We start from the raw sequence: 16,360 nt of genomic DNA on the forward strand, positions 1-16,360 counted from the left end.
TAAGTACTGTAATATGTTCAATTATTACAATTGACTATATATTATTAAATATTCCCTTCTAGATTAAATATAATAATTACTATTATCATTATACTTTGTTATATATTATGAAATGTTTTATTTATCAATATTACTGCAAATATCATCAATATGACTGGAAATAACTTTAATAATCAAGGCAGTTCATTAAATACTAAGAAGCAAGACAGGCCTTTCAAAGAAATTTTATCTCATCTTCAGTTTGTTGCTGTTCTCTGACGCTTAGACAAGGAAGGTTCAAGGACATGGACTTGGTCATTACATGGAACTGGTGGGTGTTGGAGCTCACCACCCCATACTCTCCCAGCACTGACTCTTAGTGATTTTTGTGAAATTACTGGGAGTTTCTGAAATGGGAAGTGCAACTGCCTTCACACGTCTGCAGTCTGTAAGCATCACATCCTGTATGGTAGTGAACACTTGCAGAGGAAGGGCTGGGGCCAGTCAACTTTACAAATGAAACCAAGAATCAGACTGAGAGAACCCATCGTTAAAAGCTCTTGGGATTCCTGAGAGCCCAGCCTGGGGAGACAGGGAGGCACAGAGGCACAGGTAGGCTACCCTGAAGAGGCTTTCCCCTGTGCAGCACTCTCTTTCTAGACTTCATTAGGGGAAATTTCTGACACTTGTGAAAGCGGTGGATACCTTGGGCAAAGGGAAGGGGCATCTGGCTCACCTCCTACCCTGTGTTTCTAGCTGCATGATCTTGATGGTCACTGACCTAAGGCCATGTGATCCCTGGGAGCAGAACTCATACTGCAAAGGTTCTCAGGTCATTCACTGACTGGGCAGCCAAAGGTCTGAGAATGGTGCAGAGAAAAGAGAGGCATGCTGATGTTTTTCTTTCGGCTTAGCAGAGACACATGGGTCTACTGATATTTTAATTATCGTCTGCTACCCCACAGCCCCTCAGTCAGCATCCTACCAGCCACTCAGGCCACAGCCTGGTGGTGCTTCTGGTCCCATGGCCTCGGCTCTGCCGCTGCCATGATATGTAGGTTTGGAGTAAAACTCTTATCAAATGTATCAATAAGACTCAGAAGTCAAAGACTGGGGTGAAAACCTGCCAGCTCAAAGAGACTGAGTAGCAACAAGCTGACCTTGCCTTTTAGCCAGAAACACCCCAAGAGACACGTCTTTCTGCTTATTCCAGAACCAAGAGGAAGCTCGAACTCCAATCCCTGCCCTTTCTTTCCTGTGTGTCTTCCATATCGAAATTGCTGGCTTATCCGTGTCCAATTCCAGTCAACTAGCCACTGACTCCGCCCCCAGATTCAAGGTATAACTTTATTGGGAGGTCTTTTGCAGGATCAGAGTGCCAACAAAATATCCCACAAAACCAAGCTGAAAAATCAATTCCACTTAGTCCAAGGCAACTTAGTCCTTCCCACTAACAAAGACAAAGTTCTGACCTTGAACCTCAGGTTATGACTCCAGGATGTCTCACATTAGTGCATTCAGCTGCTTCTCCATGCTGAAGAGACCCACACAGACCACCATTAGCAAGGGGGAAAATGGGTGCAGGAACAGAGTCAGAGACAGTTGGGGTTCAGCACCCAACTGTGTGTAGGCAACTGATTAATAATCATGTAATACTATTAGTAGTTGTATAATATTAAATAATTTGTTTATAATAAATAATGATAAATAATATAAGAAGAACTCTAAATATTTAGCTAACATTGATTTTTATGTCCCCGAACAAAGTGTGAATTACTTCCACGTGTATATCAAACTTTTGACTCTGAATTTTCTAACTAATTACAATTTTATTAATTAACAGAAAGGGGTTTTATTTCAAGGATTAAAGCACTGCAAGATCACTTCTACTAAAATATGGTAAAATATAAAGTGCTAACTCTAAAAATGGTACTATTAGACTCACAAAATAGACAAGTATTAAGTATTTTGAGTGGTAGGTAGCATGAATTGGAAAACATTGAAGGTTGCATTTTAATATCTCATGACTAGCAGAGCAACTGGGGGTGCATGACACAGGATAAAGAAAATGCACTTAAACTCAGCAGAACTGAGGCAAGAGCTGGAGCTGCATTTTGCAAATTTTGTGTGAGCTTTTAGGTATGGACACAGGAACCTCTGGGGATTTGTGCTCCCTTTTCCTATAGTGTGTGTTTATTGAAAATCAGTTCAACATTACCGGGAAAGATCTCAGGGACCCAAGGTGTGGTGGCTCGTTCATTTATTTCTCTGCACCACCAGTTTCATCTGCTGGAGAACAAGTCAAGAGCACAGGGAGGCACATGGTCTGGGAGGTGGTGGCAGAACATTGGGAGCGGAGCCTATTTCCCTTTGTTGGTTAGTTGGACTTATTTTGTATTCAGAGTAAAGCATTTAGTTTTTTTTATTGAAAATTCATACAATATATTCTGATCCTCCCTTCCGTCCAGTTTCATACCTTCCCCCCCCCATTTAGACAACAAATAGGCAAATAAAAACAAACAACCCAAAACCAAACAAACAAACAAAACAACAACAGAAAACTACTACAGTGAGACCAGTTTTGTTTTGTTTTGTTTTGTTTTGTTTTTTAAGAGCAGAGTGCATTTTCTCTTCCAGCTGTGGAAGCTCCATCATGATCCCACAAGTCGTGACCAATGAGACTGACACAGAGTTTTCAACAAATGAAGTCAACTTTCCCCAAGCAGACAAACCCCAGCCTGCCCACCAGAAGCAAGGCAGCCTGAAGAAATATCTAAAGGCAGAGATCAAAGTGATAGCAGTAAGCCCAACTCAGAAGGCTCTGGGGTGGGTGGAGGGCAGAGGGAAGAGACACTGTGTCTTTGGATTAGAGATTGATTTGGGGTATGGAAGTCTTCGGTTACAGCCGAAAGCCCTTGGCAAGCTGCATATATCTCTTAGACTTTCCATAAATTAACTAGTATTTCCCCTTATTGCAAACATGAATCACTGAGATTTTGTTGTTCATTTTTTGTTTTCACTTTTAGAGAGTACTCGCTAGGATTTTATATATAAAAATAAATAAATTGTAGATATATTCTATGTGCTTACTGAGAGTAAAATACCTTTCTCTTTGGGAGAAGAGACAGTACAAAAAAAAACAAAAACAAAAACAAAAAAAAAACAAAAAACAAAGAAACAAACAAACAAAAAAACCCCTTGGTTTGCCAACTTTGCTCTCATCCCAGATTTACTAAAGGGACTTTTGGGGTAAAGGGAAGATATGAGAAAGAACATGTTATTTTGTGCTGTGTGAAAAGATGAAGCTGTTTTTTTTTTCAGTGTTGTCTCTACCAACACTATCTGCATGGGCCTCTGTGTTACCCAGTTTCAGAACTTAATGGAGCTGATGGCCTTACCTTGGGCATACAATCATCTGAACTGCTTTGAAGTACATGTAACAAAAACTTTTAAAATTGCTTAACCAAATTTACAAGAGCTGAGAGTCTATGGGGTGAAAGAGGAAGAGAAGATAGCTCTTTTAATACAGAGGCTAAGGATCCCCAGAATGGACATCTAGATTGAAGATACTGTGGAGTCAGGCAGATAGGCTGGCTCATTGTGGTATTCTGTGGGCTCTGGGTAATGTGTCAAGAGGTACACAGAGTGGAAGGGCTTTCAGATTACTCTTCCTCCCACAAGAGGGAGTAGGAGACTTGCTAACCATGGACTTACAGCTCAGCTCCAGCCAGAAGATGCTAGGAAGGATCTTGATCATGACAGAGTTTCATGGACACAAACACCTGAAGGTGACCTGAGGCTATGGCAGTACCAGCCCCCTTCAGAATGAACTCCCCTCCTCTCACTCCAGTGCTTTTATAGTGTCTGTGTGCTTACAGTGACATTGTAGAAAGTGAGTATACATGAACACCATGAGAGGAGTGGAGAGGTCCCTCTTGCTATTGCTGGTTTTAATCTCCCATCTCCCTTCTTTTGACAGGCAATCCAGATCATGTGTGGTGTGATGATGTTGTGTCTGGGCATCATTTTGGCATCTGCTCCTAACATCCCATACTTTACCCAAGCGCTTTCTGTCCTGTTAAAATCTGGCTACCCATTTATTGGATCCTTGTTTGTAAGTAGAGTTTTGTGGGGAGCAAGATGGGAGAACAGAGGAGGGAGACATCACCTTGCTCACTTTCTGTCTACTATGAGAAAGAGGTGGATGGTAGATCTTGTTTTTCTGTGTGTCATCCCCAGAAAGTCCTAGTGTATTAGGGCAGAGGTCACACCATTCTGAAGATGTTTTTCATCTAGTTCAAATAAGCATTTCTTGTGAATATCATCTTTTCATCCCACCTATTAAGCTATGATGCATTTAGTGACCTCTATAGGTTGAGTAAAACACCCAGGAAGTGAGATCCACATGATCTAGAGCTTTTTGTATAGTGTAGTGACATCCAGTGGACTCACCACCTGGCAGGAAAGAACACTTTCATTCTTGGGATCTGGCTTCATTGAAGGCACTCAGGTTGATAAAAAAAAAAATCCAAAGCTATTTTCTTTTCTCTCTTCCTGTAGCCCAATGCTTCTGGATCTAAAATAATCTAATTCCATTTTTTTCCTTTTCAGTTAACATAATATGTTTTTTACTACCTTTTAAAGTCTTTATTTTAATGGGATAGATTTCTGCTCTTACCTACCTTTTTGTGTTTTCTGAATAGTACATGGGCAAAGAGACTCCTCTGGGAGCCTAAGTGTATCATCATTCATTGGTCATTTGTTGCTTGGGGATTTTCCCATGGAAGTTTGTCATAAACCCCAGATAGTAACACTATAGCCACTTTGTACATAGAAATGGACCTGACAACCTTTCTCTCTTGTCTGAGCAGTTTATCATCTCTGGAATTCTGTCAGTCATCACAGAGACAAAGTCAAAAAAGTCTTTGGTGAGTACAAGAGCCATAACCCCGAACTGATGAGGGAGAACCATTCAGGGCTCAGCTTTCACACTAAAGTTACAAGCTAAACCCTGCAGTAATTACTTGTTCTATTTGTGAGCTCCAAATACCTATAGAGAGCACATTCTCCCTATCACAGTGACCAAAATCATACTGTTCCATATGCCCATGGCCAGTGCCAAGGAATCTCACATAAAACTCCTGCTTTTTTATGATTCTGTTTTGTAAGCCACAGGCTATGATGATAAATCTTAATCATCAGTTGACCTGATTGAGGAACACCTAGGAGATTAATAAAGCATACCTCTGAGGATGTCCTATTTCCAAAATGTGATAGTGTCTCCCTTAAGATGAAGACTCAGATGAAATGGGCAAGAGTTGAAATGTGCTTAGCACATGTATCCTCTCACTCTGCTTCCATGACCTCCACCATGCTGTGAATTGCTCTGCTCTGCCACACCAGCCTCACTCTGGGGTGCCAAGACTCTGAGACCGTGAGACAATGATATTTTGCTGCTTAGTTGTTTATGTGAGGTATTTTGCCATAGCAATGAAAACACTAACAAAAACCTTTCAATTTTTACTCTTCAGTAGTGAAGCTAAGGCCCTTATTTTTAAAGAGTTGTATTTTTTGTGGATATACTATATAATCTCACCACTTAAATGCATGAAAACCCTAGACAAAATGCTCATATGAGAACCATCTTTAATCTATATCTCCATAAAGGTAATGTTTTTGATAGGATTCAGTATACATTTTTTGAACCAAGAAGCAGAATATTTGAATCCTGAAAGTCTCAGTAGTTTTTTTTTTTTTTTTTTTTTTTGGCTAAGAATTCAGTTTTACCTACCTGTAACTTTTTCCAGGGAAAGCTAAAGTCATTGGGAGAAGAAAGATGGACTATAGGAAGAAACTTTTGAGCTATTTAAAGATTCACCTAGCCATCAGTCAACTGATATTCCTCAAGGAGTTGACCTAGGAAGTCATAAGAGAATGCCATGTAATACAGTAGCTTAGGGATTTACTTGTTGAGATCTGACTAAATGAGACATTCAAGTACATAGAGAATTAATTACTTTTCTGTTGCTGTGGTAAAATAGCATGGCTAAAGCAACTGAGGATATAGGTAGTCTCTAGGTAGAATAAGAATGAAAGACACTTAATCTGTGTTGAAGAATTCTCTTTTCATACCATGTATGGAGACTAAAGAAAAATGAAGCTAGAATAAACCTAATTTGTTCTAAGAATATATATCCAACCAGCATCCTGAGAATTTCTGCAACATTTTGGAAAAGCAGTATAAGTGAAAGCTGTTGATCATTTCAGGTAGATGGCAGCCTGACTATGAACATCTTGAGTATTTCATTTGCTTTCATGGGCATCATTATCCTCTCTGTCAGCCTGGCTAGTTTGCATCATGCCTTAGAGGAATGTGAGAAGAACTGGGCACTTAAACCAACTGAAGTTAGTTACTTCCGCTATCACTTCAGCCTACAAAGAAGTTCCTGCTCTGACTCCAAGGCTGTTTTGAATGTAAGTATTCATGAAGGTTGCATTGAAAATGTCTGTTTTTGGAAAACATTGAAATTTTTCCTATCATTTGAAAATATTTCATTCAGTCTGAGTAATGCAAGGTAAGTAAGAACATGGAATTAAAAGTCTAGAATAAGGAGTTACATGGTAATAGTGAGGATTTGAGGGAAAATTACCAAATAATGTAGGTAATGAAACCATAAATATTGTTATTAGTCTCTGAAGGATTAAAAATAAGATTCAATTTTAGAAGCATAGATTATAAGAGCTTGAACCAAGAGCCTTGACCCACAGATTGGTAAATTAAGAATGGAAAACATACCAAAAAGACTCAAGTGGTCTGGAGATGCAAATGAGGAAATCTGGTGCATGTGTGTGATACAGGGGTGAGATAAGCTGAGCAAACCTGGGCCAATAAATGAGAGATTTAGTGTGGGAAGTGCAGCAGGGGTGAGGGGCATTTGTCAGGGCCTCTACTCCCTCCAGTGATCACAGTAACCAGCAGTAGGCCTGTGTGGAAGCAAGCTCACTGCTGCTTTGATTACAGTTCAAAGATGTGGGGTTCTTAAGTGAGGAGAAAAAAATACAGAGAAATGGAGTAGATAAGTAACAGTGATATGAAGGAATTCCACCTTATTGGAAGAAAGTAATGCAGTATTAATAACAGTAATAACATGCCTTTAATTAGAACATCCAAGGACATATATTTGACCCCCAACACACAGAGAGATAATTGGGTAAGATAACAATGAAGATACTGCAGATATTTATTTCCTTATGACAATAAAAGTAAGATAAGAAGAAACACAACAGGAAAATGGCCAGACAGTCAGGTCTGGTCAATCTCCTCAGGCTTTCTCAGCTCCTTATGGAGCTGGGCTCAAGGTGTCTACCTTAGTTAAGAAACCACAATGAGAAAGGGTATGTGCAGATTGAATGCAGAACAAGGGAGTACATTACCATCAGGAATAACTAAGCCTGACTTTAGAAGCCTGAAGCATTGAAGAAGAATCTGTGTGGACTACAAAGTACGAGGACATGATGGCATAGTTTCACATTGTAAGCCTGAGAGTGGCTGAGTGTGCTTGCTGGGACAGTGCCTAGATAATGGAGGCATGCTCCATCTCCTCCCTACCTGTGGGCAGACAAATAAAGAGTTTATAGCGCCACATTTGTCTTCCTTCCTATCAAGCAGCCTTCATGAATATCACATCAGGACAGAAGTCCTGGGCTCTGTGTTCTCAACCGAAGCCCTAATTCCAGTTGCTTTGTGATGTTAAAGACTGTAGAAACTATATTGTCACTCTGCATTTTACCATCACACACACACACACACACACACACACACACACGCACGCACGCACGCACGCACGCACGCACGCACGCACGCACGCACGCACACACACACACAGGCAAAAGAAACACATCCCAAGGAAGAAGTTTCTATTGATGCTGACTTTTACAGAGAGCTAGCTTGGTCAGAACCTCACTAACTCTCACAAGACTGTGTGGAGGAAAAACTATTACACACACGTGAGAAGCCAGAGAAGCAGAGACTTGCCCAGCCTCACTCTAAGAGAGCCAAGAGCAGGAGCTGTTGACACCGTCCTGCCAGTCACTTCTCTGCTCCCTCACTGAGTGAACAGTATGGTCAGGGATCCCTGCCCAAGACTGGTGAGATCAGTGACAGAAATGGCTTTGTTGAGTTAGTTTATTTTTCACCCATTTCCCCTAAAGGAATGAAGGGACCAGACATCCATGTAAGTCTAGGTGTGGAAGGATCCCTTTCCCTTGTTGTTGGTGTTCTTTTTTGCCCTCTGATAGTGGAGATGGTTTCCTCTCTATAGTCACTTCCCACCAAGGCATTTGGGCACTTCAGCTGACTCAGTCACTCCAACCTCTCCTCTCCTGAATTTAGGGAATGCTTTCATTGATGTTGATCTGCACTGTGTTGGATCTTGGCCTGGCTATGATCGCTGCCATTGTGTGGTGGAACCAGGGTAATTTTGACTTCTCTGGGGTGAGTATGCTAGAGGCCTCTCAGAATCTTGTCTGGTGTTTCTCTGGGATGTGCTGCCATGATTGGCATATAGAATAATTAGTCCCCATGACATGAGCACCAGGTGGTTTGGACAGTAACATAGGACAGTAGATGGAGGTGAAGGCAATTTTATTGCTGATAAGGATTATCTGAACATGAAAACAAGTGACCCTAACACTTCACTTGATTCTTCCATTTTGCAAACAAAGGGATTAAAACTCTAGGAAGTTTAATGTATCACCAGGGATGATGTGAGTTTCTGTAGAAAGAGGTTTTCCTCTGTCTAGTTTCAGTCACACTGGACTGGTTTCCCTCCACCCAATTTGGTCCTCACAGCCACTATGAAATAACTACTGTGAGATTTTATATCTATTTATAATTGTTTGGCCATTGGCTTAGGTTTCTTACTGGCTAAATCTCTCTTTATTATTATTTTTTATTATTATTAAACTGTTTTTATTAAACTGTGTATCTTCATGCAGCCTTTTCTTACTAGAGAATGCTTAGACATCATGCCTCCCCAGTGACTACATGGCATCTTCTGACTCCATCTATTACCTTTATCTATCCTTGTTTGGATTTACCACCTGGCTAAATTGTGCCTGTCCATTGCCTGAAATGTCATCAACCAATAAGAGAAACATATATTGGTAGCATACAGAAGGACATCCCACAGCAGGTTTGCCTGTGTTCAGGGAGCGTGGCTGCCTCTCTTCTAAGTGTACTACTTTCTCTAAAAGCCATGACTTGGTAAAGTCAAAGTGCACACTTGAATGTATTCAGTCAGTTTCTTAAACTCTACTTGCTTCATTCTGAACTTAAAATTTTTTCTTGCATCAAAGACATTAAGGCAATGATATTTAGTAGTTGCATGTAACCCTTTTCAGCCAGCTCTCACATGTCTTCATTAATGGAACCAAAAGGTTTGCTCTTACCAGATCCTTAGAGTGTAGAAGGAAGATTAGGTGATATACATCAAATATGTGCATAATTTAATAATGTGTTATTTTTATCTTAGAACAGCTATAAGTTCTATTACAACACCAAATGAAATTCTTTCATGTATATACATGTGTCTATGTATTTATCTACCTTTCTATGTATGTGTATATATATATATGTATACATATATGTATACATGTATATATATACATATATATATTCATTTGTAGTCTGAAATTACATTTTTTTAATTCTAGAATGTGATTTTCATGTCTCACAACTCAAACAATGAATCCAGCATGGAATCAAAGTCACTTTGTAACCCTGCATATGCAGAACAAAATTAGTTTCTTCAGAATAAAAAAAAAAATGGAAATACACAGCAGAGAGCCTGTCTTCATGATCATGCAGAAAATCTGACCATCACAAGACATCAATGCTCATGTTTCCTGAAATATGGCTGTTTAAAAAGTGAATACAAGAAAGAAAAAAGGTGATTAACAGTAATGTGTTGAATGGGTGTGTCCAGTGACACCCTCTTGACTTTCATAGCCTTGGCTTCAACCAAAGCTCAGACCTGCAAATAGTGGCCAAAGATCCAGATATTTATCAGAAAATAATAGAATGTTTGAGGGAACCATGGTGGAGCAAGGGGGCAACATTGTCTTGTTGCCGTTAACAATGATAGTTAACCATTTTACCCCTGTGTTCAGAACCCCTGTGGTGGCATGGTGTTTTCATTATATCAATTTTATTCATTAGTAATAGAAACAAGTGACCTGCAATAAAGTCTCAAGAACTGTACATGTTATTGGTTTCAAAATAAAGTATTTTTGTGATTGTGTGTTCTATTTGTAAGGGTTTTTGTTGTTGCCTTGTCTTTAAGCACAGTTCAAGCCCCCTGCAATACATAAACACATCATTTTGATATCCCTTTGTGCTCTTTCAATGAAAAGGCATGGGAAAGACAATTAGGTATGTATCTCTGGTGTGTGTGTGTGTGTGTGTGTGTGTGTGTGTGTGTGTGTGTGTATTTCAAAGTTTAGCAATGTATTTTTTAGGTGCCAGATCGCATACTTACTTCTAGGATTACCAGAGCAAATAAGAGACATTTCTTCATTTCTTATAGGAGGCCTGAGAGATGTCTTAGCAGTTAAGTGCACAGATTGGTCCTGTAGAAGACATGAGTTTAGTTTCTAGCATCCACATGGAAGCTCACAAACATATGTAACTTCAGTTCCAAATGATATGTCACCCTCTTCTGGCCTTTGTGAGCACTAGACAGTCATGCAGTACACAAACATACATACATGTACAATATGTGTGCAACATAAAAATATATTAAAAAGAAACTTGTAGTAAAATGTGGAAAGTGGGAAATAACAATAAAATTAGGATCATATTGTATATGCCATTAAGATATATTCTACTTGAGTCCACAAAAAGTACACTTATTTTCTACCTAAAAACATTCATAGAAGAGGAGAGTCTTTTTTGAGACATTTCCCAACTCTTGCCTATTGTCAATCATGTAATTCATCTTGTTTCAAGAAAGGAAGGAAGGCCTACCACCTAGAAATCATAGTTGCACCCCCAACTTTAGCTCAGCCATCACTGTTAGCATCAAACTTTCCAAACAAGCACACATCATTACCAACTCTACAGAAACTAAAAAGACTTAGTCACATAGAGAACACCATCATGCAGTTTGTACAATGATTTAAATGAAAACAAACAGTAGGAAGATAAACAATGAAAAGCAACCCAAGGATAATTATCATAAAATAATTTAGAATATGAATGACCATATAACAAGTAAAGGAATTGGTTCAATAGTCACAAGAGAAACTCAGGCCCAGAGTGCTTCACAGGTAAATTAATTTCAATATTTAAAGATAAATATAACAATCATTTGCAAATGAATTAAAAAGAGAGTATAGGGCATATTCAACTTATTCTACAGGTCTAGTGTACAGACATCAAAAGTAGAAACATTAAATGAAATGAGAGGTATGGAAAAATTCACTTCTAGTACATTTTGCATCTATCAGCACCTTTTGTCATGTGTCAATCACAACCTGGGCAAAGATCATACCGTGTTGGTCCTCCTTTCTGCCTTCTCATAGCCAGCCTCACATTGACACTGGCAGCATTCCTGTGGCATCAGTAGGCTTTGGCCCTCATATTCTCTATTGTTTAAATTAGTAGTTCTTTTGTAGCACTGTCAATAATTTCTTAAGTTAGTGTTGGGTTTAACTAACTTTTCTCACTCATAAATATTTATAAGTGTTTAAGCCAAGTTGTTGATTTTTAATTTAAATTAGAAACAATCTTATTTTACATATCAATCCCTTTTCCTCCCATCCTCCCATCCTCCCATGCGCTCTGACACTCTGACCTCCCCCATCCCATCCCCTTTCTGCTTCCCAGGGAGGGTGAGGCCTTCCATGGGGAATTATCAAAGTCTGTCACATCATTTGGGACAAGGCCTAGGCCCTACCCCATTTGTCTAAGCTGAGAGAGTATCCCTCTATGGGGAGTGGGCTCAAGCTGTCATTTTTTTTACATAAATTAAAATTTAAGCATGTTCCTTCAAGTTTTGTGCTATGCCTTTTCTGTAAAATTAAATATTATTCTTCTGTCATATAGTTTATGCTTGCCTTCTAAATTACATGTTTAAAGAGTTTACACATTGGTAAATGCCTGTGTATCTATCTATATATCTATAAACTATCTACTCAGTACCTGGGGTTTTCTTTCAGAACTGTATGATTTCAACTCAGGTACCCACATGAATACAATACTAGGAATCTCAAAAATATAACCTATAGAAATCCCTCAGGTACAAGGAAAAACCAGTAGCTTCTTCTGTTTTTAAAAATGCCTTTTAGAAATGTACAGAGTATTCTTCTATTTTATAGCAGAGAACATCCTTAACAAAAGTGTTTGACTACATTGTGTGCATGTGTGTATGTTCCAGCACACATGCACACATATGAGTGCATGCACATGGACCCCGTTTGGAATTGTACCAAGGTCCCTAAAAATGACTGAACAAGTCAAGCTTGACAAGTAAATGTATGTATGAGGGGTGCATTCACTAGAAGCCTCCAACACCCCACTTATAAAGCTTTTATTTATGATAACATTAAGACTGCAGCATAATTAATGCAAATCTTAACATGGACTGACACCTAGTATCAAGCAGCAGAAGTGACCATATTTCAGAAAACACCAAGTGCATATAGAAGTAGGCTCTGAGACAATTAATATACTTTTGAGACAGTGACATTATACTGCTGGCTTTGCCATCTGAAAGTAAATTGGTTCTGGTACACCTTACAGACAGGTATGGAGGAAAATAAGTATTTACCAGATCAGTTGTTGCATGCAGAATCAGGAGACATTTTTTTCTTTTTTTGGGGGGGGGGAGATTTTCTTTTTTCTTTCTTTTTATAAATTTATTCATTTATTTATTTATTTATTTATTTTTTATTTTACATGTCAGTCCAAGTTCCCTCTCTCTCCCTCCCTCCCTCCCTCTTACCCTCTCTGCCCCCTCACATGCACCCTGACCACCCTCCCCTCCCATCCCCCCACACCAATTCCATATGTAGTGCAATGCCATCCAGGTGAGGTCATGTAAATCTGTCAAGTCATTTGAAGTAGTGACTAGGATTAAGATAACTTAATCTGAAAAAATAAATAAATAAAAAGGAAATCACATTGTAAAGCAACAACAGTTTGATACACCATCTAATTAGACATATTGTCATGCTCTAAGGTCTGTCTGTCTGTCTTCTATACAGGCCAAACAGGAAAGTTAAACAGAGATGTGGTTGAAACCATTACCCTGCATCTTTCATATTATTTGTGGTGGCACTCTATCCATAACTTTTCCAAGGACATGCTTACTGACCTTGAATCACTATTTTCCCAAGTGAAGCACATGTAATAGCTTCTACTGGCCTTTCTAACCACAATATACCTTACTCCACAGGTCATAGAACCAATGTGGAGATTCTACCAACTCCTCAGTATATTATTCCAATTATGCATAGCATCTGAGGAAATAACCACTGGATGCATCTGGAGACACACTCACTAGTCTGGTTATACATCTAGAAACAAAACTGGGTTATGAGTGTGCGCCTGTGGAAATCAGCAATGTATTCCTTGGATCTCCTTCAGAAAAGCTTGCTGCTGTTTCTGCAGACAATGGTTGTTTAATTCTTTAACACAGGGGTACAGTAGGACTCCAGTCAGGCTGGGAATCCATGGAGAGCGAAAAGCCAGCTCGTCAGTTAGACTAGACCCATCATAACCTGAGAATTTGATGTCCTAAATCTCATCATTTTGTCAGGACCCTCTCACACATTTCTGTATCAATTTACAGGACACCATTCCTTTTCAATTGTGCCTTCATTTTGATTGCAGACACCCTTCAAGGTTAAGATAGCTAACCATATAATAAGGGTTTGTTAGGCCAGTATATGGCAAATTAATGATGTAGAAAACTAAAATTACCTGCCACCATAGTTCATCCAGGAAGCAGTCTTTTCCTCAATCTTATTTTTATTTTTATTTTTTTATGTTAGATACCAATCACAGTACTCCCTCCTCCCCTCCCCTGCACTCCCCATTCACTCCTCAGAAAGTGTGAACCTTCCTGTGGGGAGCCAACAAAGTATCATATCACTTTGAGGTAGGACCAAGGCCCTTTCCCCTATATTTAGGCTGATCAAGGCATCCCTCCATAGATAATGGGCTCCAAAAAAGCCAGTTCATGCACTAGGGATAAATCCTAGTCCCACTGCCAGTGGCTCCATATAGACACCCACATTCAGAGGGCCTAGTTTGGTCCTATGCATATTCCCAGCTTTAACTCTGGAGTCAGTGAGATCCCACTTGCTCAGGTTTCCCCATATGGTCTTGACCCTTTGCTCATATTATTGCTCTTCCACTGGACTCTTGAGAGCTTGGCCCAGTGCTTAGCTGTGGATCTCTGCATCTGTTTCCATCAGTTACTGGATAAAGGTTTTTATGATGACAATTAAGGAAGTCATCAATCTGATTATAGGGGAAGGCAAGTTCAGGCACCCTCTCCACTGTTGCTTAGAGTCTTGGCTGGGGTCATCCTTGTGGATTCCTGGGCTTTTCTCCAATCTTATACACTGTTCTCATACTCACTTACCCCCAGAACCCTGGCCTACCCATTTAGAAAGATTAGCAGCTTCTTCTGTTGCTGGGAGGGCAAGATCCAACCACTCATGGGCCTAGTTGGAAGTCCTTCTCACTCCTTGGGAAGTTCATGATCCATATTGTCTGTGTAGTCCTTGCATGTCTAGCTGCTACTTTTGGTACCAGGAAAAGAAGTATTTATCAGTGCAGACCACTTTCAAATCTCATTTCCCATCAGTGCTAATATCAAGTCTCAGGGAATTCATGGTTTCTGAGAATAGAATCATATCTAATTTCTACGTGTTTTAACTAAAGATGTCCTGAATATCTCCTTATAGCCTGATTCCTATGCTTTTCCAAGAAACCTGTGAAGGGCCCAGCCCCTCACCCAGCCCCCTGCTTTGGCAACCATAACAGGTTACAGAAAGACCCAGTAAAATGTGGAGTGGTGGGGAGGAATGGGATGGGAGTGGGGGGGGACAAGGGAGGGAGGTAGGGAGAACTGGGAACAATATGTAAAATAAGAAAAAATAATAAATATATATAAAAAGAAAAAGAAAAAATGTAGACCCCTGACTCAGCAGGATGTGCTAAGCCCCCCCTCCCCCTGCACCTTGCCCTAATTACTGGGAAGATCCTGCTTTAGATGTGCTTTACTGATAATAGTGGAATACTATAGGTAGCAACATGGCCTCCAGGCATAGCAACCTTTCTGTAGCTGCAGCTGACCAATCAACTCAGGACAGGTTCCCCAGTCTAGATGTGCGCCAATCCTGAGACGGATACTATGCAACTAGCAGGCTCCCGGATACCTCCTCCCATTGTTCTACCCCCACTATTTGCCTGCCCACTGCTGTTCAGAGTCCCTTCTACTCCATCTACTGTGTCAGACAGACAGAGGACCTGAGTTAACTGGTAAATTAAAAAGACTTTGCTTTTACATTGGATCTGGTCTCTTGGTGGTTTTGGGGGGGGGGGTTGAAAGTCTGGGTGCAACACCAGCTCAAATAAATCATGAATGATTATGTGCCTGATCTCAGCAATGTGAATGTTAAAGCAATGATCCTAAACCTAAGAAAACTCTGTGATTTCCTCTCAGATTAAAAATAATAATAATAATAATAATAATAATAATAATGCTAATTGATAACTCACAGCTAGACATTAGGCATGGTATTTTCCACTCCTTCCTTTCCTTTATTTTTATGTACACAGACCTTCCCATAGCCCAGGAACTCTCATCCTCCCCTATTGGGCTCCTCAGAGACAAAACAAGAACCTAGGATGAGGTATGGTTTCTTCTTACCTTGGTGTGTTTTGGGGGAACAATCATAACAGTTATTGTCCCTTCTGCTGCATAGACTGTACAGTTCGCAAAAAGACTGACTTGCTCAGGTGTGGGTATGTGACAGAAATGTCACCAAGAGTCCTGTGTTAGTCATCTGCTTCTTGTTGTTTACCTCATCCGATTTCACAGAAGACCATCTGTGAGGTTTCAATCATAATACTCTTATTTGTAAGACACTATTCTCTCCCTACTTCTTAAATGCTAATGATATGGACTCAGCCCCAAAGCCCATCAACTAGTGAATAGGTAAGGAATTAATGGCATATATACAGAATCAAATAACATTTGGCAGTGATGAAGAGAGGAATCCTCTCGTTTATGGAAAAAATGTGTGTGGACTATGGAAGTGTCAAGTCAATAAAATAAGGAAGACACAAGAACATTGTATTGTATGT

The 16,360-nt window shown here is 39.8% G+C and overlaps 1 protein-coding gene across 2 annotated transcripts; it reads left to right on the plus strand.

Annotated features, from left to right (window-relative positions):
* The first annotated feature begins 434 nt into the window (after nt 1–434).
* LOC127228869 (membrane-spanning 4-domains subfamily A member 6B) lies at nt 435–10,280 on the plus strand. 2 transcript variants are annotated; one of them, XM_051193966.1, is made up of 8 exons: nt 439–591; nt 1,193–1,318; nt 2,617–2,779; nt 3,959–4,093; nt 4,851–4,907; nt 6,247–6,453; nt 8,372–8,473; nt 9,694–10,280. In XM_051193966.1, exons 3-8 carry the CDS (start codon nt 2,633–2,635, stop codon nt 9,781–9,783), a joined length of 738 nt encoding a protein of 245 aa, XP_051049923.1. In that variant the 5' UTR covers nt 439–591; nt 1,193–1,318; nt 2,617–2,632; the 3' UTR covers nt 9,784–10,280. The 2 variants fall into 2 exon arrangements, with proteins under 2 accessions (XP_051049920.1, XP_051049923.1); XM_051193963.1 differs by lacking the exon at nt 1,193–1,318 and having other exon boundaries at nt 435–591.
* Nucleotides 10,281–16,360: the final 6,080 nt, after the last annotated feature.

Source organism: Phodopus roborovskii, unplaced genomic scaffold (assembly GCF_943737965.1).
Source record: "Phodopus roborovskii unplaced genomic scaffold, PHOROB, whole genome shotgun sequence".
NCBI lineage: Eukaryota > Metazoa > Chordata > Mammalia > Rodentia > Cricetidae > Phodopus > Phodopus roborovskii.